This window comes from Heterocephalus glaber, unplaced genomic scaffold (assembly GCF_053883595.1).
Source record: "Heterocephalus glaber isolate CG9 unplaced genomic scaffold, H.glaber_assembly_v1.0 deba00001481, whole genome shotgun sequence".
Classification (NCBI taxonomy): Eukaryota; Metazoa; Chordata; class Mammalia; order Rodentia; family Bathyergidae; genus Heterocephalus; species Heterocephalus glaber.
In genome coordinates this window covers 12845983-12866691 of record NW_028258317.1, presented here as the reverse complement: position 1 = coordinate 12866691, position 20709 = coordinate 12845983, and the positions used below count along the sequence as shown (strand labels likewise).

General features: G+C 41.8%; 1 protein-coding gene across 2 annotated transcripts in view; it reads right to left on the bottom strand.

Annotated features, from left to right (window-relative positions):
• The window catches only part of Gabbr2 (gamma-aminobutyric acid type B receptor subunit 2), a 367556-nt gene that overhangs the window by 215489 nt on the left and 131358 nt on the right, over positions 1-20709 (bottom strand). For both annotated transcript variants that reach the window (XM_087183622.1, XM_004864946.4), the window contains exon 3: positions 5331-5501. In XM_087183622.1, coding sequence (XP_087039748.1) covers positions 5331-5501 — 171 coding nt within the window. The remainder of the gene's footprint in view (positions 1-5330; positions 5502-20709) is intronic.

Here is a 20709-nt window from a genome sequence, read left to right as displayed (position 1 = left end):
GAGGAGTTAAATGTATATTCATTAAATAAAAGCCGCCAATCTGAAAAGCCTGCACTCTGCATGATTCCAACTGCAAGACATGAAAAAGGCAAAATTATGGAAAATAGTAAAGTGACAGGATTTTTAGGGCAGTTAAAATATTCTGTGTGATATTATAATTGTAGATACATGTCATTATATATTTGCCCAAACTCACAGAACGTGCACCAGCAATTGTGATCCCTAAAGTAACCTTTGGACTCGGGGTGATTATGTTGTCAATGTAGGTTCATCAGTTGTAACTAATGTGCCAGTCTGGTGAGGGATGTGGATAATGACAGAGGCTGTGCATATGTGGGGGTGGGAGTACACAGGAAATCTCTGTCCCCTCTGCCCGACTTTTCTGTGAACCTATAACTGCTCCAAAAAAAATAGTCTTAAAAATCTGGAATAAAACAGAGACACAAAGAGATTAAGTAATTCTCACAACCATAACCCTGAAAATTGCAGGATCAGGGTCAATGGCCAGACCTCAGTAAGCTTCATCCTAGAGTCAAAAAATCTTTTTGAGCTAGGGGTCTTATAGGCCAATTGACCCAACTCCCTTATCTTACAGAAGGAGAAACACACTCAAAGAGAGCAAGCGATTTGTCTAAAGAAATCTTGAAGGTTAGTTGCATCCTAGAGTTAAAAATGAAGTGAATTACTTGGTGAGGATGATTTGGTAGGTATAAGACCTGGAACTGGGGCCCCAACCCCCTTGTTCTCTGCTGATCTTCCATACCTCCATCCTCACCCACTGCCCTGCCTCCATCCGGGCCTGCAGAGCCCCTGTGGACATCACAAGGTGCTCGGGCCTTGTGTTTCCTTGGCTCTAATTTCAATGACCTTTACCTTCCCCTAGTTTAGCCCTGACTCCAGCCAGGGCTCTCAGTCTCTACATCCTCCAGCTCTGACCACACCCTTCTGTCCTTCCAGTTCACCCCTACACTCAGTCTTCCCACAGGCTACCTGCCTGCCCACTGCTTCCCATCCCAGACCCCAAGGACCCCCCCCACTCAGCTACCCTGACTCTTCACCAGCACCCCCACCTTTGTGTTCCAACTGTTGGAGCCCCAGCCCTGGAACAAGTAAGTCCTTTCTCCGCCCTCTCTGTTCTGTCACAATCCCAGGCCTGCCAAGGACAGTCAAGCCACCAAGGAGAGGCAACTGCTCTGAGCCCAAAGGTGCCCACCACAAGAGGGTATATCTCCCACTCTGAACGACTGAGTCGATCATCAGGGCAGTTATTCTCAAGGCTAGAAATCACCCTAGAGCTTGGAGAGGCCTAACACAGAGGCCGGGTAATGTAATTGTTCTGGGATGTGGCGTGGACATCAGGATTTTTAAAGCTTTTTGTGTGAGTCCAAAAGTTGTTCTATCCAGAGGAGTACTACTAGTAGTACATATATGGAAACACACTGTCATGAAGCCAGGCACTAAAGACTGCAGGTTATATCATTCCATTTATATGAAGTTTCCGGGGAAGACAAGACTCTTATAGAGAACATACACACCTGGCAGTGGAGGATGGGACTGACTGTGGACCAAGGGAGCTTTTGGAGTGACGGGAATGTTCTGGAACAGGACTGAGGTGATGGCTGCACATCCATGAAAATTTGTTAAAAATAACTGAACTGTACATTAACAATGTATTATGAAACGTATGCTATGTAAATTATTTCTCAATAAAGTTATTAAAAGTGAAAAAAAGGAAAAGGAAAAATCCAACTTAGAGAATTTAAATTTTATTTTGGATTTTTTGAAAAAAACCCAAAATTTCTCTGGTGATTCCAGTGAGCAGCCAGAGTTGAGAATGTAGTGCAGGAAGCTTGGGAGTATACTAACCTGAGGCCCTGTCCATTCATCTCTGGTCCTCCATAGCAAAGTGTCTATCAATACAGTGTGAAACACAGGAGGCCACATTATTTTCTGAGTGAATGGATATGCATTTCCAGAGTTGGTGCCATGAATTTCTAACGTAGTGAGTGGCCACTGAATGAGCACCTAGTCTGCAGAAGTCTTTCATTTACCATATTTTCCTCACCCAAAGCTCCCATCTCATAGTGCTTGTGATATAGGGGGACATAACCCCATTTACAGAAAAGAGAACTGGACCTCTGCAAGGTGGACACCTAGGGTCATGCAGCCTTTGCCAGGCAAAGCTGGCCTCAGAGATCACCCTGTCTGCTACCCTGTCCTCCCTTCCATTTCATTAAATCTTTGATCCGGAGAGGGTCTGGCTGCAGCAAGGGCAATCTTTTCAGCCATGGTTGTCCTACAAAGAGTTCTACGTCCGATACATCCAAGATTCAGCAGGGTGAAGTGAACTGCCGGAGGTCACATGCTTGGCAAAGCTGGGTCTAAAGGTCAGCTCATCTGATCCAAGTCCAGAGCAGCCTCTGGGCCATCAGGGACTAGCCTTGAATCTAAGAGATTGTTGCCTATGGGAGCAGCTGATCCCAAAGCTGGGATGCCCTCAGCCCTCTACTTTCAAGTTGCAACACCACTGCAATAAGCTCCATGGGATTAAGGTCCTTCCTTGCCCCTCCAACTTCAGGATTGCTTTCATTTGACATTCCTTCTACTGCACCCATTTGGAACAGAAGTGCTTGACACTGTTGATCGACCAGTTTCATAAAAGGAATTCAGTTTCCTTTGCACTCACGGAAAGCTGTTAGCCCCTGGCACATTTCCAGGGGCTGCACTCCAGGGATGCAGGCCAGACATCAGGAGAGGGAAGGCAGAGCCCTTGGGCACAGAGAGGAGTCAGCTGGGCTGAGGGATTTAACTTAGGACGGGTCCTTGCCAGCAATACCACTGAGCAACATCCTGTCCTTGGGGAAAGAGGATTCCCACAGAGATGCCCTGAGACCCCAGCAGAGAGAGAATCCCAGCACAGCTGTGCAAGGGACAGAGATGTGGTACCTAAACTAAGTGTAATGCCTGATTCAAGCAATGACAAGTGGTAGACAAAACGCTGACCAGCAGCCTGGAGGGTCGGGCTGGACTCTACCAACACATCTCCTGGGGAGAGAAGCCACCAGCCCTCTCCAAGACTCAGTTTCCTCACTTGCAAGATGGGAACCATTACTCTTTCTTACAGGGCTGCTGGCTGTGAGGGTGTTTGGGAGTTGAAGAATCACTGAACTAACATCAAGGATAATTTACCCTCTTTAGATGAAGCCTGGTGGGAATTTCAAAGCTCTGAGGCTATATTCAGGTAACCCCTATATGTTGCTGGGAAGTTTTGGATGGAAAGAAAGTGATGGGAAGTCTGAACTGGGAATTTGGTGCTGACTTTTCCAGGAACCATATTTCATAACTTCAGAAGTGCTATGAAACCATGAGCTGTCTCTCTTCACGTCTCTAGGCCTTCTACAAATCAGGAGATGGGGGGTGGGGGGGCTGTCTAAGGTGCTGACAGCCAAAGATGCTTTTAGAAAGAAGCAGGCAGCACAAATTGCTGCAAGGTGAAGTGTTCATGGGATCAGGGCCATCATCAACCTGTTTCATGCTCATTTTAGAATATTTGTCACTGCTCTGTAAAGGCCAGTCTGCCAGAGAAAAAAACCTCTTCAGGGTTTGGCAGTGAGTTATTCCCACAGGAGGCCAAGTCCCCTGGGCTTTTTTCTGGGGGCCAAGAAGCAGAAAAGTGGGAGTGGAGGAGGGCTTGCCTTGCTTGCTCACCACCTACAGCTGGGGCCAAACATTTCCGCTCTCCAAGCGCCTCCAAAAACATCCCAGTCTATGCATGAACTTTACAGTTTATAAAGCTCTTTCAAATCCATTCTCAATGGACAAAAGCCCCCCAGGGAGGAGTTATTGTCCCTATTTCACTGCCAGGGGGAAGAAACTGCAGCTCAAAGAAGCAAAGTGGCTTCTCCAAGGTCAAAGAGCCAAGGTGTGGAGTGGCTTCTACTACTCATGGAAGACAAGAGCCCCAGGAACATAAGTGCAGAGTTGAGATGGAAACCAGGGCTGGTGATTTGCAGTACACTCTGCCCCACCTCTGTCACAACCTGCCCGGCCTTTTTGCCCTTCCTGGGCTGGCAGGAGGGTGAGTGTCTTTTTCCCCTACTTCCCAGCCAAGGTCTGCCTGGACACCTGACTCATACCTGGAAATTCTCCACACCTAACAGGTGGAGGCCCCTGGGCTGCTCAGCACACCTAGGCTGTCTTGCTTTTTTTGGAGGCCCCAAGGATCATGGGAAGGGAAAGCAAAGTCTAAAACAAATGAGAAAAAAAGAGACCACTTTGCACTCATATATGGGAGATAACTTTTTAAACATTTGTTACTATCCCTGTTAGTAAGGCTGCATGGAAGTGGGAATTTTCAAGGGCCATTGGTGGAACTCAAAAGTAGAACAGCCCTCTTGGAAGTCAGTTCCTCTCAAATTTTTAAATGGTCCAGTAATGCCAACTTCTAAAAACCTATGGCTAAGATACACACCTAGGCCTGAAGGTGTTGGCTGCAATCTCAGAGGGCTATAAAAACTTCTGGAGTCTAGTGGGCTAAGCTTCCATGTACTCATCTGAATGACCAATGTGCCCCATTAAAACATGAAGTCAACCCGGCAGGGGATGCAGCTCAGTGGTGAAGGCACCTGCCTAGCAAGTGCAAGGTCCTGAGTTTGATCCCTGGGACCAAAAAGAAAACAAACATGACGCCAACCAAGGTCTCCAAGATTGGTTGCAAAGCAAATAAAAAAGTAAAATATATACAGTATGAAGTCATTCGGGTTTAAACATACATACCTAAAAAGTTCTAGAAATATGAATGCCGAATTGAAAACAGGAAAATTGGAGAGAGAAAAGTAGGATGGGGAGTTGGTACAAAGCAATAAATTGTACTTTCTTACTGTAAGTTTTAAATTTTTCTTTTTCCAAAACAAAACAAAACAAGTCATCATGTATTTGTGTGACTGTAAGCCATTGTTCGAAACAAAACAAAAACCAAAAAGCCAACCAATCCAAGGTGACCTGGAAACTGTGGTTCCAAGCCAGCTCTTCCCCAAACTCTTCTCCCAGAAGAAAATCTGTCAATGGCGTACATAATTTTAGACAGTGACTACATCATCAGCAATAGGGACAAGCCCATGGACCTTGCAGGAATGAGACCCAGAAGGAGAAGGGAGGACCCATTCCCCTGCAGTCCAGGATGGGGGCTTCTGTCAGCGCCGTGCACATATTCATGGGCCATCAGCTGTCTTTTGCCACTGGTCAAACTGCTAGGCCCTGCTCACATCCGGCTCCATGGGTTCACCGCCCAGCGGGGACCTGGTGCCCTGCAGCCAGGTGGCGCCACTTACCTCGGAGAAGCGCTGTACGTCCTGCGTGAGCGTACCCACGCGCCGCCAGTGGTAGTGCTTCAGCAACTTCAGGATGGCCGGGTTCACTGCGTTGTCTGAGGGCACCGTTCGGAAGAAATAGGGATATTTTTTCTTATCTGCTAGAACGGGTGTGGTTGCAGCAAAGGAAAGCTGAAAAATACAAAAGAGAAACCATTTTTAACTGGGATCCCCAGCGGCCTTCCTAACAGCACAGACACATGGGGAAAGAAATTTTTGAAGCCTTTACCTGTAAGAGTAATACATAATTGAGAAGGTCTAAAGGTGCAAAATTAAGAGAAACGTAAAAAATTAACCAGTGATTTACTCTTCCCCAAAGAACCACCATGAATGTTGTCTATTTCCTTCTAGTCTTTTGTGGATTTGTGATTTTGCCTTTTATTGAAGTTTCTCGAGATCATTCATGCTGTCAGAAACTCCTTGTAAATATTTTAATAGCTGCATAATATTCCAGCATATGAACATGCTACAGTGTACTGAATCATTTTTAATTTGGAAGCATCTAGATTGTTTCTAATTTGTCATTATTTGTCATCCTTATCGTGCTATTATTCGGGCATCTTTGTGCACAGCATTTTTTCCTGTATTTCAGGATATTTCCATAAGATAGAGTTTGTGGTGTAAAATTTCCCAGATAAAGACAGGATACAAGCCTTTAAAGACTTTCTGCTTATTTCCAAAGAAGTATTTTATCAGTTTGCATATCTGCTAGCCAGGTATAACTGGATGACCAATTTCACCACATTCTCATCAACAGAAAATAAAACATTTTTAATCTCATTTTATGATGAATACCATATTAAAAAGTGGATCATGTCACATTCATGGTTACACATAATGCTGACGTTTTTATGCAGTTGTTAACAATGAGTATGCGCTATTTTGGGAATCGCTTTTTCATTCCTTGTTTTTTGAGTGGTGTGCTAATTCCTTTTGGTTGAATTCCATGAAGACTTATTATATGTATAGCACTCAAACTCAGGCTCTTATTTGCTGTAAATATCTGTTTGTTTGCCTTTGCTGTTTGTGTGTGTATATTTTAATTTACACCCCGTAGTCAAATCTGTCCATCTTTCCCTTTATTACTTCTTTTTTTTTAAGTGCCAGTAAGTTGTTAAATTGGATTTTTAATTATCCTGTCCTACTAGGCCCAGCTTAAATGTCACCACTTCCCTGACATTTCTTTGGATCTCTGTTCTCCTTTCCCTCAGCCGCATCCACACTAGTTAACAACCTTTTTGATCTTTGTAATGTGATGGTGAGAAATGGCAGCTCACTGCAGTTCTCATTTGCATTTATCTTACTGTGAGTGATCCCGAGTCTCCCTTCCTAGGTTTAAGAGCAATTTGTAGTTCCTTTCTGGAAACTGTTCTCATCCTTTGCCCATTTTCCAATTTGACTCTTAGTTTTTCTTATTTGTTTATAGAAAAGTTAATTCTTCATAGTATAAGTTGCTAATTTTTGTCATTTTTCTTTTGAAGTTGTTTAAAGCGCCTCTTACCATATGAAAGGTTTTTTTTAATGTGGTTAAATCTGTCAATTTTTTTCTTTTACGTCTTCAGGTTTTGTATCATATTTAGAAAGGTCTTTCCTAAGAGTTAAAGACATATGATAATAAAACACCTGCACACCCATGTTTATAGTAGCATGACTCACAACAGCTAAGCTCGGGAAACAGCCTAGATGCCCATCAGGAGAGAATGGATAAAGGGGCTGGGTATTTAGCTCAGTGGCACCACTCCTGCCTCACAAGCAAAAGATCTTGAGTTTGATCCCCGGTACCAAAAAAAAGAATGGATAAAGAAAATGTGGTATAAGCTGGGTGTGGCGGTGCATGGCTGTAATCCCAGCACTCCGGAAGCTGAGGCAGGAGGATGGACTACATAGTGAGTTCAGGGCCAGCCTATACATAGCAAGACCCTGTCTCAAAAAACAAACAAAACAAAATAAAACAAAAGTGGTTTATATACTTTATATACAATGGAATACTATTCAGCCATAAAAAGAATGAGATCATGCTATTAACAGGAAAATGGATAGAATCTGAGACCATAATGTTAAATGAAATAAATCAGAGACAGTAAGTTAAATTATGTATGGTTTTTCCTATATGAGAAATCTAAAACAAAAAGAAAAAAAGAAAGAGAAGGGAGGGAGGGAGGGAGGAAGACTTAAAGGAGAGATGGTAGAAAACAAAAATGCAGACGTGTAGAGATGGGGAGAGAGATGGGGGAGGGTAAGAAAGGGGGTTAAAGGGATTGAAAAGGATCAAGATATGCTAATCCATATACTAACCCCCAATATAAACGTAACTACGATGTACTGCAAATATACAATAATTTTAAAAGGCCTTTCCTACTCTGAGCTTGTGAAAAAATTCCTCAGTGGTTTGTTCTAATCTGCTCTTTTCTCTCTTCTTCCTTCCCTCTTTCTCTCCTCTCCTTTTATTTATGTCTTTGATGGAGAAGGGCATGGCTCAATGAAGCAGTCTTTGCTGCCTTTAGCCTCCTCCTGAACCCTCATTTGTCTCAGCAGCAGCTCTAGATATGATACATCCTAGTCCAGTTTCAGCACCCAGGGAAACCACACCCCAGCACCCTGAGGCTGCTTCTACTGCCTCAGAAGCACTTACCCCAAGACCCTGGGAAGGTTGGCAGGAGACACTTGTCCTTTCCCCTGGTCTGGATCAGAGGGCAGACAGCCACTCCCTAGGGCCCCTGGATTTCCTGTGTCCACTCAGCAGCCCCCACAGGTCTGATCTATTGGAACTGATCTTGGAACAAACAGCCCATCAGCCATTACCTAGAGCTAGAGCACCTAGAAAAGGCAATTTCTAAGATCCCCACAGAGACAGGACATCCAAGACGGGTAAGGGCTAATGGCAAATTGGCTGTTAAAAAGATACTGGGTTGAATAAAGACCAAGGGGAAGAATCTACTACAGTGAGAAAAATTCCAGCTGGATGGATGGAAGAACCTTCAGAGTTGTCCAGCAATGGGAGGTCTGCCATTAGAAGTAGTGAGATTGCTGTGTTTGGAGCTATGCAAATGAAGGCCAGAACACAACCTAGTGTGAACAGAGATATCTGTGAACCGCCCCCCCCTCAAAAAAAACCTGTAGGGAAAAGTTTGTGTGGGTGTGTAGGTGGATACAGACATATCCATTTCTCTGAAAAATCTATGGCTTCCATCAGATTCACAAAGAGGTTCTTACCATCCAAACAAGGTCTGAATACCTGCCTGCCGGTGAGATTTAGGTCCTGTAGGGCATTTGAGAAATAGCAGCTCTCAAGGCTAGGGTCTGTGATTCTTCTTTCAAGATTAAAACCACATTACAAGCCTCCTCCGCTCACCAGTGTGAGAGGCAACAATCAGAAAAATCTGAGTGCAGCTGTTTGAGGACCTTAGACATTATGTATACCCATCCCCCAAAATGCTTATCTAATACAATTTGGAAAATATTGGTTTTCTGATGTGATTTCTGAATCACACTCTGGTTGATACTTTACCGTTATTGTCCCATTAGTTCCAGGTCCACAATTAATTGTTGCTTGAACAACTTCATATGTTTGCCCTGTAGGTAATTACAGTGGTTACTGTTCAGTGAATAAATGGCCCATTGTGTTTACAATGGGCTTGGAGTACAATATATGCCCCAGGTCTAAATCATGTTGGGTGCAAAATATTAACTGGCGCTGATATTTTCTGCACCATTTGAGATAATGCACACTTTGATTAGACTGCTGTGCATTACTGTATCTCTGGCTTTAGCCTCCTAAAACTTTCCTTCCATGGGCAGAGTGTGGGTGCATCATAGCACTGCTGAACTTCAGAACTGAGGGGAATCTGAGAAATCATCTGGCTTTGGGGTTCTCTATTTTGCCCACACCGTAGAATCACTTGGACAGATTCTTAAAAATTTGATGACTTGGTCCCACTCCAAACCAACTAAATCAGAACCTCTGGGCTCTATGCCCAAGCAGCAGTATTATTTAAAAACTTTCCAGGTGAGTGTGACGCCCAGGGAAGGCTGAAAACCTGTGATGCAGATCAACTCCCTGGCTTTGAACAAACAGACTACAGCCTAGAAATGGGGTGAAATGCAGTTGTCCACCATAAACAATAATAGGTGGAAGTCTAAGGAACTCTTACCCTCAGTGCTCTTTCTCCAACTAATGGCTGCTCAGCTACTTCTGTGTGCCCTAGCCCTTTCTCCCCCAGCATCCAGCAATACCAGGGCTGCTAGGGTTGGCACCCTAACTTGAAGACCCACGCTTCTGGGCTCCCTGCCTCATTTCACATGACCAAATTAGTTTCTGAACAGACTGTGACTGAGTCCTCCAGTTAATTCCTTCCCAAGGATTTATTGCAGAGAGTATTTTAAATTTTAACTTATAGCTTTTATATCTAGTTTTATTCCATTGTTTTCAGAATTTGCCCTATGTACAATGACTGCTTTGGGAATTTATTGAGATTTTCTTTGTGGCCTTTTACACAAGCAACTTTTGTAAAAGTTCTGTTGTGGCTGGAAAAAAAGACGCAATCCTAGTTATAGGTTATAGAATTCTCTATTAAACTACTTATGCATAATGGATATAATCAAGCTAATTATATGAACCATATGCTTCATATTTTGGTTGAGTTGATCTATCAAAGGCTGAGAGCTTTAAGTTTTTTTTCTATTGTCTCTGACCATTTCTTTGTGTGGTATAACAGATTTTGTTTTGTATTTTTTTACTTTATGTTTGAGGCATAAATATTCATCACAATTACACCTCAGCCAGGCATGGTGGTGCATGCTGAGGCAAGAGGATCACTGTGAGTTCAAGGCCAGCCTGGCCTACGTGGTGAGACCCTGTCTCAAAAAAAAAAACGAAAACAATTTTGCCTTATTTTTCAGTAATGTGTAGTGCAAATAGTAGGTACTTATAGATAGTCATTGAGTGAATTAAGACTGAACCATTTATCAAGGTAAAATAAATCTCTTTGTAATTTTACTGTTTTGTTTTACATTTTATCTTGCTTGTTACTAATACTGCAGCTCTTCTTTTATTTCTGCTTGTGTTTGCCTGCCATAGTTTTGATCTTCTTGTTGCTTCTACTCTATTAAGATTATTTAAATTATATATTTCTTGAAAAAAGAGCACAGGGATAGAATTTTAGATATGTATCTTTAATGTTTTAATAAATAGTTGGTCTTTCATTTATCATCTTATGGACCACCTTACTCTCTTCTTATGCTTCATTTTTGTTTCCTTTTTGCTCTTTGGTACTCAACTTCACAACTACTCTTTTCTGCTCTGGCTATATGTATTTATCTTGCTTCAGGTCAAGCCTGATAGAGCAGCTTCTTATATTCTGAAAAAGTAAAGGCTTGAACTCTTGCTGAGTATGCCTACTATTGCTCTGACACATGGTGAAACTTGGCTAGGTATAAAATTCTCACTTCTCTTTGATGCTACAAAGTGATGCAGAGAAGAAATCTAAGGCTACCTTGACCATTGTTCATTTGTAGATACCTGGTTTTTGCTACTTGGATGCCTGAAGGATTTTTTTGTTCTTGAAATTGAGAAAAAATGCCAGGATAGATCTGGGTGTGGTGCTCTTGATTTTATCTGATACACCAGAAGCGCTTCATTATATATACTGAAGCTTTCTAACTCAGAAATATATAGCTATAAAACATAAATATATTTGTAAATATTTTCTATATTTTATAAGCATATAATTATAAAATATATTTCTATTTTATAAACATACTATATTATATATATTTAATATAATGTTTGTTACACATGTCTATGTGATATTTTAGTGTATGACATAACTACATTTGTACAAAATATGGTATTTTTATTATTTTCCACTGGAACACTTGATTATCTAAATGCTGTCTCTTTATTCTTCAAATCCACATGTGTCATATTTTCTTTCATTATTTTATCTCGGTCCTTGTTCTCTTCATTCTAGAAAAGCATCCTATTTCATTCTGTAGATTTTACCTTAGAGAATGTGCATATTAACTCTCACTATTTTCTAGTAAAGTGCCCATATCACCCACAGCCCTAGCTATAAAGCATTCTCATTTCTTCACATCTTGGTCAATATTTGGCATTATCTGAATTCTAATTTTTGTTAGCCTTCAGAGATAGAGCAGCACGACATTCCCACTGCAGCTCTTGGACTGTGATGCAGTTGAGCAGCTATGTGTACCATGTTAGCCACCCAGGTGCTTTGTTCTGAGTGACCTGACTTGCTTTGCAGCAGCCTCATTGACTCTAAAGTATTTTTATTGTTATTGACAATTTTAGTTTCTTACTAATTTTTTATGATCATAAAATTTTTTATGATATCCCTTTTTCCCCATCCTCTTATTTCAGGCTATTTGTGAGGCTGTGTGTATGACGGAGGATGCCAAATATCTTTCTAAAGTTCTCTTCTTTATCCTACAATAGATCATTTTCAGAAATTGACTCTTCTCCTGCTTCTTCTGGGTATTGTGCTCCTTTGGTCATTTTTGAAGTTCTTTTTCAAAGGTGTTTTTAATGTACTTATCTTCAAAAGCAAGGCAAATCTTTTCAGACTTGGCTTATCAAAAGACACAACATGTGGACGGTTCTTAGCCCTGTTTTCTATCTATTTATATTGTAACTGGGAATATTTCTTAGAAAACCACAGGATATATATTGGAACAGTTTTTGATATCTCCTAGGCTTTCACCTTATACTGGTCTACATTACCAAGGTGATACCATTTTTTAACCTCAATGCCTGGTTTTCTAACACTTTGGATCAATGTGGTACACTAAATTCCCATCATGCATTGCTGCTAGTTTTCCTCCTTCCTGCCCACAAAACCTCACTTCCCAGAATGCAGTGTACTTCTGGTGTCCTCTTCTCTTTTCCCTAACCAGCTTTTTTTCTAGAGACTTGAAATTCTTAATTTAGAAAGATATATGAAAATGAAGAGGAAAAAAGGAATTTTGTTGCCTCAGAGATTGGCAGTTGTGAGTTAGAGACATAATTGTCCAAATTTCTAATAAGGGTAGGTACTGGGTCTCTAATTCAGTTTGTGGGGAGAGAGAAAAATGTTTGCCTTTTAGGACAATTATTATTTATGATGTAAGGTTTGAAGTATCAGGAGGATTGTTTCTCAATCCGGAAACATCTACTTCATAATTAGTGGTTTCCAGACAACTAGAACATCAGCTGGTCTTGCAGTACCTTGTTTTTTTGTATGTTTGTGTGTGTTTTCTTTTCTATGTCTTGACAGTCTTAAAGGAAAGATAGAAAGTGTTTCACTGGGTACTACTAGCCAACTCCCCTCATTTATTTATTTAGTAGCCTTATATTCTTAAATATTGCAAAGACAGAGTTCAGGTTAGTCCTGTCAGAATATTACAAAAATTGCAAATAAATTTAGTCTGAATTAATTAACGAGTTACATAGCAGGGCCTGACACTCTGCTTTGCATTATTTTGATGCCCATTAAACACAGGTTAGTATGATGGTTTTGAAGGTTCATGATATGTACCCTCAAACTGCTAATGGGCAGTACCACCTGCCATGCCTGGGGGGCTGCTCCATGAGATCGCCCATCTCCTCCCACCCTGGCTACGTGTGGGCACTCAGTCGTACCCAGAGCCCATGCTTTTCCTTGCCTCATTCTGCAACCAGGCAGTACCTGGACCAAGATGGAGTTCATTTTGTCTGGAGCAGATGCCCAGGGGCCCTTGAGCACAGCAGGCCCATACAAACTTCTGAAGTCATATTCCCTTCTTTCACCTCTATCCAGAAACCAGCATGGGTACTTCTGATGGTGACAGTGTCCAAGAACTACCCAATCATAACCAGACCACAGGGCCCAATGGGTTCCTTTGCATTATCCTTGGACTGAGCAGTGACAAAGTTCCTGTGAACCTCAGAGTCAACTATCTAGTTCACAGAGAATTATGTAACCTGAGCGGATGTAGTCAAGGTGAAGCTGCTTTGTCTTTTGTCTTACCCAGCCAAGATGGTCCTTTGCAGAAGCCCCCATCAGAGCCATAAACATACAGGCTCTAGCTGCCCTGACATTCTAGTGCTTTTGGGTCCAGGGCTTCTCAGTTATCCCACCTACTCCTTTCAACAACTCAGTGAGGTGGGTGCTGTTATTATCTTTATCTTACTGATTGAAAAAGTGAGACCTAGAGTTAAGAGCCTGCCCAAGAAAGAAAACCATTGCCAGGGACTGAGGAGGGACTACTTAATAGATATGAGATTTCCTTTTGGGGTGATGAAAATGTTCTGGCACTGGATAGTAGCACTGGTTGGACAACACTGTTAATGTGCTCAGTGACACTTAATTTTTCACTTTAGTTAATATGGTGAATTTTATGCTACACATATTTTACCACAATAAGAGGGGAAAAAAAAACTTGCCCAAGATGATGAAACTTATCAGTGGAGGCATGAAATCTATATGGTAAGGCCATACTGTCTTCATCTGCACAACTGCAGCCCCTGAGAAAGGACACAGTCCCCTCAACCCAAACCCCAGAGATACCCCAGCAAAGGGGAGCAGAGATGGAGGACTATTCAGACCCCTGAACCTCTAAAACCTTGGGTTTGGACCTCAGCTCTGCCTTCTGCTAACTGTGCAACCTCAGACAAGTCATTTAACCTCCTCTTATGTATAGAATTAAGATTGTTTTGTACGCTCTATCTTGCCTGCTTTGGTGGAGTGATGTCCAGACATGAAAGAACTGTGTATAGACTCCCAAGCTCTGCAGTACTCAAAATCCACTGTACTCACCATTAGGTCTGGTTTTGTGGATTCTACTAGCACTGAGGGATCCTATGCAGTCTTTTTGAGGGGAAGGGGACACTGGACTTTTATCCTCTCATCCTACACACACACACACACACACACACACACACACACACACACACACACACACACACACACACACACAGGCAAATCTATTCTCTAATATGCCTGAGAGCAACTTGTTCAGCAGTGGGTGGATTAATGAATGGATGGATGGAGAAATGAACCAATCATCTAACTGGCCAATCAACTGGCCAGAGAGTTTTCATGAATATAGGTCTGACATGGTCATCAATACTTTCAGATAGATTACATAAGGCAGCAATTATCCATTTTACAGCTGATGAAACAATGGCCCAGAAAAGTGACATAAACTATGTACATCTTCCTAGATGTAGGACTAATACATCGATGTTATCCTGTTCCCTTACTTTAGTCCAGCCTGGACCCCTTAGCCCCAAGAGACAGTATGGGACAGTAATGTAAGGTTTGCTCCTTCCTCTGAAACTTGGTAGAACAGGGAGGAGGCAACTTATTCTCAGGCTTCCAGGGGTCCCTCACACAGCATGTTTCTGTGGTGGGCATGGATGGTCCTGGAAGATTCCAGGGTTACACACTTAACCAGCAGGGTGGGATGGGAAGACAGATATCAGGCTCTACCTCCTGAGGGGACGCTCTGGCTTGCCATAAATTTTTTATGAGAGATTAGGGTCCTGAGTTGCTTTAACAGTGAGCCCCTGAAAGTGGAGAAAAGTAAAAAGATCTGGCAACTTCAAGGCCACTTAAGGAGCTGAGAGACCTGAATTTCACCTTGTCCCTGTTAGGAGAAAACAAGGGCAAATTGTTTTCCCTTCACCTCATTTCTGAAATGATGGGTTGGACTAAAGATTACAAAGCTTCCCTGCAACCACAAAAAGGATGTTTCTCTCTCCAACAACGGAAGAAAATGATTAAGGAGTTTGTTTATATTGAGTGGGTGGGTATTTTTCTAAAATCTGATTTATTCAGACAATTGCTGTGTGCCTCACCTCTCTTTGCCGATATAAAACTAGATGAAAAATGTAAATACATCTCCCAGTTTCACAATTTTTATTAAATTCCAAACATTGATGAATTCTTGCCTAAATGTAATTCATTCTGTACCTGGTTTAGGGCATCGAAATGAACTTCTCTGTAGAAATAAACCATTTTTCAGGAAGACAGCACAAACAGGGGTGGCCACAGTTGCTAAGTGCTAGGTAAGAAACTTAGGCCAGATTCAGGGGGGTGAGAGAATGATTGAAACTTGCTCTTTTCTCCACTGGGTTTAATCTTTTTCCATGGGTTTGCTGACTGTGCCTGTAATTAAATGAGGGAGGTATTTGTCATCTCGGGTCCCTTTCAGCTGAGCTGAATGGAACGCAACTTTCTCAGGAAGCTTCTGACAAAACACTTTTTGTGGCCAGTGCCAGGATGTATACAAAGGCACCGGGCCGTGTGTGTTGGGAACTCAGGGCCACTTTAGGGCTATAGCCAGGTCGCCACTAGGCCCAAGTCCTGGCGAAAAACTGTTTGGACACAACATAGATGCCCTTGAGATTAATGTGATAGGAAGTGGCTCCAAAGCCTTTCCTGAGTTAAAGAGCGAAATGAATGCCTGGGGCTTGGGTGAGTTCCTCTTGAAGCCCTGCTCCAACAAAAGGCCTCCTGGAGCATTGCACATGGACTTGCTGGAAGGTTTTGCATATTGTGAGCTTGAGGACGCCTGGGCTGGAACCTTAAGTGGGACTCTCATTACTATTTCCTGCTGATGAGATTGAGGTTTTTTTAACACTCAGAAGCACCCAGCAGCCTGGCCTTTGTGACCCACCTTAGGGCCATATTCTTACAGGGACTTGCAACAGTTTACAAGGGAAGTAGAGAAAAGGCTTTGTTATTTTTGTTTTCTTTTGGAGAAACCAAGGCTTAGCGAGGTACAGTGACTTGCCTGGGGCCCCACAGCTAAGGAGAGGCAAAGTTACGATCTAAGCTTAGATCTTTTGACTCCTCAAAGTTATCAAACAGTGAGCACAGATCATGAAGCAAGCATTGCCCAAAGGGCTTACCATTCACTTTCTCACCCTAAAGACAACCCTAAAAAGCAGTCACTGTTATGATCTGCATTTTTCAAATGAGGAGTCTGAGGCTCAGAGAGGGTAAGTCATTTACATGTGGTCACACAGCAAGCAACTGGCCGAGCAGGGAAACTAGCTTTCCAAGTCCTCATCCATTCCACAGACTGCTAAGCTTCTCTCTGATTTAATTTCCAAAGTACATTTATTTGTGTCTAATTTTGATCTTCACAAAAACTTAGAATGTAGATAAAATAGACCTTATAACTCTTGTTTTCTGGATAAAGAAACCTAAGCTCAGAGAGGTTAACTGACTCGTTCAAGGTCACATGTTAGCAAGGGGCAAGGCTGGGCTTTGGGACTTTTGTTCCTAGAATCCAGTTCTCTCTCTAACAAACCAAGCTGCATCTTAGGGAAACACCAGTATAATATAAGGGCGCAATTTAAAAGGGATAAAGAAAGATGAGATGTACTTAAAAGAAAGAATTATACTGCATTGGTAGCTTATTATGCTCTGGATTCTCTGAGATGATTCAGTTCAATGATATGAAACAAAAATTACATGCATATGTTATTTTTAAGAGACATTTTTCTTAAACTCCTCTGAAAACCTTTACTGTCAGATAGAAACTATACACAGAAGTATATGAAATATATTTGTCCACTTTAAAGAATAATAATAAAGCCAATATCCAACTCCCTGTCACCTGGTTTAAGAAACAGCTTTTATTTATTTATAAACGGTAAATTATAAAGTAATTTAATTCTTACTTTCTAAGATACAATTGTTTGCTATTTAAGATACAATTGTTTTGGTGTGTGGCATTCTGTGACTTTTAAAATTTTTTAAATTACCTTTTTACACCCTCCTTCAATGTTTCTATCATTATTTCATGTAAAGATGATTGGAAAACAAATATAACTTCTTCAAAAAAAGTTTTTTAGTTAAAATAGGAGGAAAAGCCAGGCATGGTGGCTCATGCCTGTAATGCCAGCATTTGGGAGCCTGAGGCAGGAGGATCACTGTGAGTTCAAGGCCAGCCTGGGCTACATAGTGAGTTTAAGGCCAGTCTGAGCTACATAGCGAGACTCTGTATAAAAAAAAAAAGTGTAAAATGGGAGGAAAATAGAGAAACTGCAAAAAGCCAAGTCAATGCAGAGCCAGAAGAATGTTATAAAGGTAAGAATTCTGGGTTTCAGCTTGGACGGTCTGGTTCTGAACACCGCCTCCACCACTCACTAAGCAACTTATTCCACCTCTGGGGAATGCAGTCTCCTCCATGACGCAGGTGGCACACCCCTGTCTGAGAACTGTTGTGAGGATTGGCATAGCAGAGACACTCAGTGAATGATGGCTCCCAGCAGATGACAACTTCTAGACTTCCAAGTCCAAGAGTTAAGCTAGAAGCATTAGCTGGTATATCTTACCATTGTGTAAGGCCTCTGACTTCCAAAGCTCTTTCCCTCAACACCGCCTCCTTCCTATGGAAGGCAGCGTGGAATAAGTGTGTCCATTTCACAGATGGGAGACCTCAGTGAATGAAAGAACTTGCTCCCTATGAAGTGGCTGCCACCAGGCAGAGACATCATTCTTCATCAGGCTTTCTGAGTCCTAGTCTAGTGATTTTTAAATGGCTTGTTAATTACAAAAATAATGACGATTATATCACTTGTCTAATTGTGTACAATTAGGATGTATGCCTTTAATTTTCTCTTAAACTTCTGGTAAAATGTTCCATTTTCCCCTCACAGCTGTGCAGGTGACAAATGCAGGAAATTAACAAATTACATTAGAATCCTCTTTGGTTCCCTCAGCTCCTTTGCGCTCTGCTTTCAGCTGATGTCTTTAGGGGTAAAAGTGTTCTCGTGTGATCACAGCTGTGAAGCCAACTGCCTTTTAATCACCATGCTGCAGAAAGTGTGCCTCCTCATGTTAATTTGATGCCTCTAATTAATCGATAGGTTGAAATCACATCTGTGAGGGGAAAGGTGTGCTGGTCCCAGCTCGATTCCGGAAGTGAGAAAGGACAGCAGCACTTCTAACTGCAAGGAGCTCCTATGCATCCATCAAATCTCACTCACAGACACCCCCTCCAAGGAGCCTTCTGTGCTCTCCCTCAGTTCCCCGGAACTGTTCCTTCCCCGGAACTGTTCCTTCCCCTGCTGTGGGGCACTAAACAGGGACAGGTGGCCAGACCCATTTCACTGACTAGTCTGCAAGCTTTTTAAGGGCTGCCTGATGAAGAGGGAGGGGAGGATAGGAAAGGGAGGCAGTAGGACCATAGAGCACTGCACCCCAACCTAGTAGTTTAATCTTAATAGGTATGTTTTCCCTTCATTTGCTTTTACGCGATTTTCTTGGTAAATGATACTGATTTTCCATTTATGATATTTAAATAAAATGAGTCAATTTAAAGGAAAAGGCCAATCAAGTTAATAATACGAGTGGTATATGGATTGGCAAAAATCAAGAAAGTGATATGCAAATGATGGAGCCTGGAAAACATGGGGTTGTAGAGTCATTAAAGAGTTTACAAGGATGTATGATCCTCAGAAATAAAACCTTCTGTCCAAATCCCTATCACCTTCAATTAAATTAAGTTGTCATGTAAATTTAAACAATTATAGAACAAGCTAGAATTTTATCTGAGCCCTGGGGAATGGGCACTACCAGAGTACCAAAAAGAGAAGATGGATTTTTCAGATAGAAGAAATAGACTGCATAGGAAAAAAAGCAACTGGAATGGCATGAGTAGTAGGGTTGCCAGATTTTGTAAGATTTGGGACATTCTTGTAATTAAAAAAAATCTTTATATTCAAATTTAACTGGGAGTCTTGTCTTCTATCTGGTCACCCTAAATAACTTTCCAAACCAGGTCTGGGACATAGGCCTGAGTCTACGTGGTATCAGCTGTGGGCTGCTCAGAGAAGTGGGTTAAGGAAGTGAAGAGTGAGCACAGTGATCCATGAGTTATCTCTGCATTAACACAGAAGGTGAAAATAATGGCATGGGTGCCACTCATTTATGTGCCTTTGTGGGCTTGTCTGACTCTTCATTTACACACTGACAACCAGAAAGAAGGAACACCCAGGTTCAGTTGGGCTGGGCTGGGCTAGGCTAAACTGATCTGCTTCTCCATACTGCCTGCTTAGAATCAAAAGAAACACCACCAATGCCATGATTATGTAATGTCAGACTCTCCTCAGCAAATATAACCACCCACATCACCAGCTAGAACACACATGGCCAGTCAAACATCCACCTGATCCAACGTATCATCATGACTACACCCGAATGCCCCAGAATCACACAAAAGATGTGAAACAAAACCCATTTATGTCGAGAGGGTTCTGTTGAAGGAGATGTCACCACGACATCTCTCAAGCTCTCAGAGATCTAAACCATGGAGCCATTGGTAAAGCAACTTGGGGGGGTTTCTGTGGGGTGATTTTATTGGACTCTCAGAGGAAACTAAAGTCAAGTATCATGCTTTATTACAAAGCACATATTTCATTTAGTATCCATTGGATTGAACTGAATTCTTTTTAATCTTTCTGTTCATCTCCTCTCCTTTCTGGGCCTCAGTTCCCTTATTGTTACAATAAGGAGATTGTACCAGGTGGTTTTTATTTCAGTTTTAAAATTCATGATTTTGTAATTCCATGTTTAATTCACACAGCACAGAGAAATTTTTCTTTCTTCAGGCGAGAAAATGAAAATTCCTGGATGAGACACAACAATGCCAGAAGGGTTTCAAACCAGCTCTTTCACAAAGAGATTTATTTATCCTAATTGTTTTATATCCCCATTTAGATATTAGCCTTTTACTTTCTGCTCTTCTTAATCAAGTGTATTCATTACTTTTTTCAATCATCCAACAAAGATGTATTTTCTAGAGAAATTACAGATGCAGTTCCCCTTTGACCCAGGGATCGCACTTCTAGGAATTACACTGGCACAAATATGACACACAGCCAAGGTTATTCCAAAAGATTGGAAATGGCCCAAATGTCCATCATGGGGGAACTGGCTGTACACACTACGGTGCCTCCACACAAAGGAGTGCTGTGCACCCGTGAAAAAAGTGAGGAGTGTCTTCCTTTAGTGATACAAAGTATGTTCAGGAAAACCAAAGGAAAATGCAAGTGCAGAGCAGTGTACAGAATGTGCTCCCTTTTGTGTAAGGAGAAGGAAAGACGAACATACACACATGTACGCGCACACTCATGTTTGCAATAAGACATACTGGAAGGATAAATTTAAAACTAATCAAAATGGTCAACTTTAGGGATGGCATGAAACAGAATGGAGGGAGCCTGGGTGACAGCCAACAATTCTGTACCTTGCTGTATTGCAATATTTTGCCCCTGGATCATATAAAAGTTGTACATATTTGAAAAAATAAAATTATTCAACCAGAAGAAATTAATCAATTCCTTAAA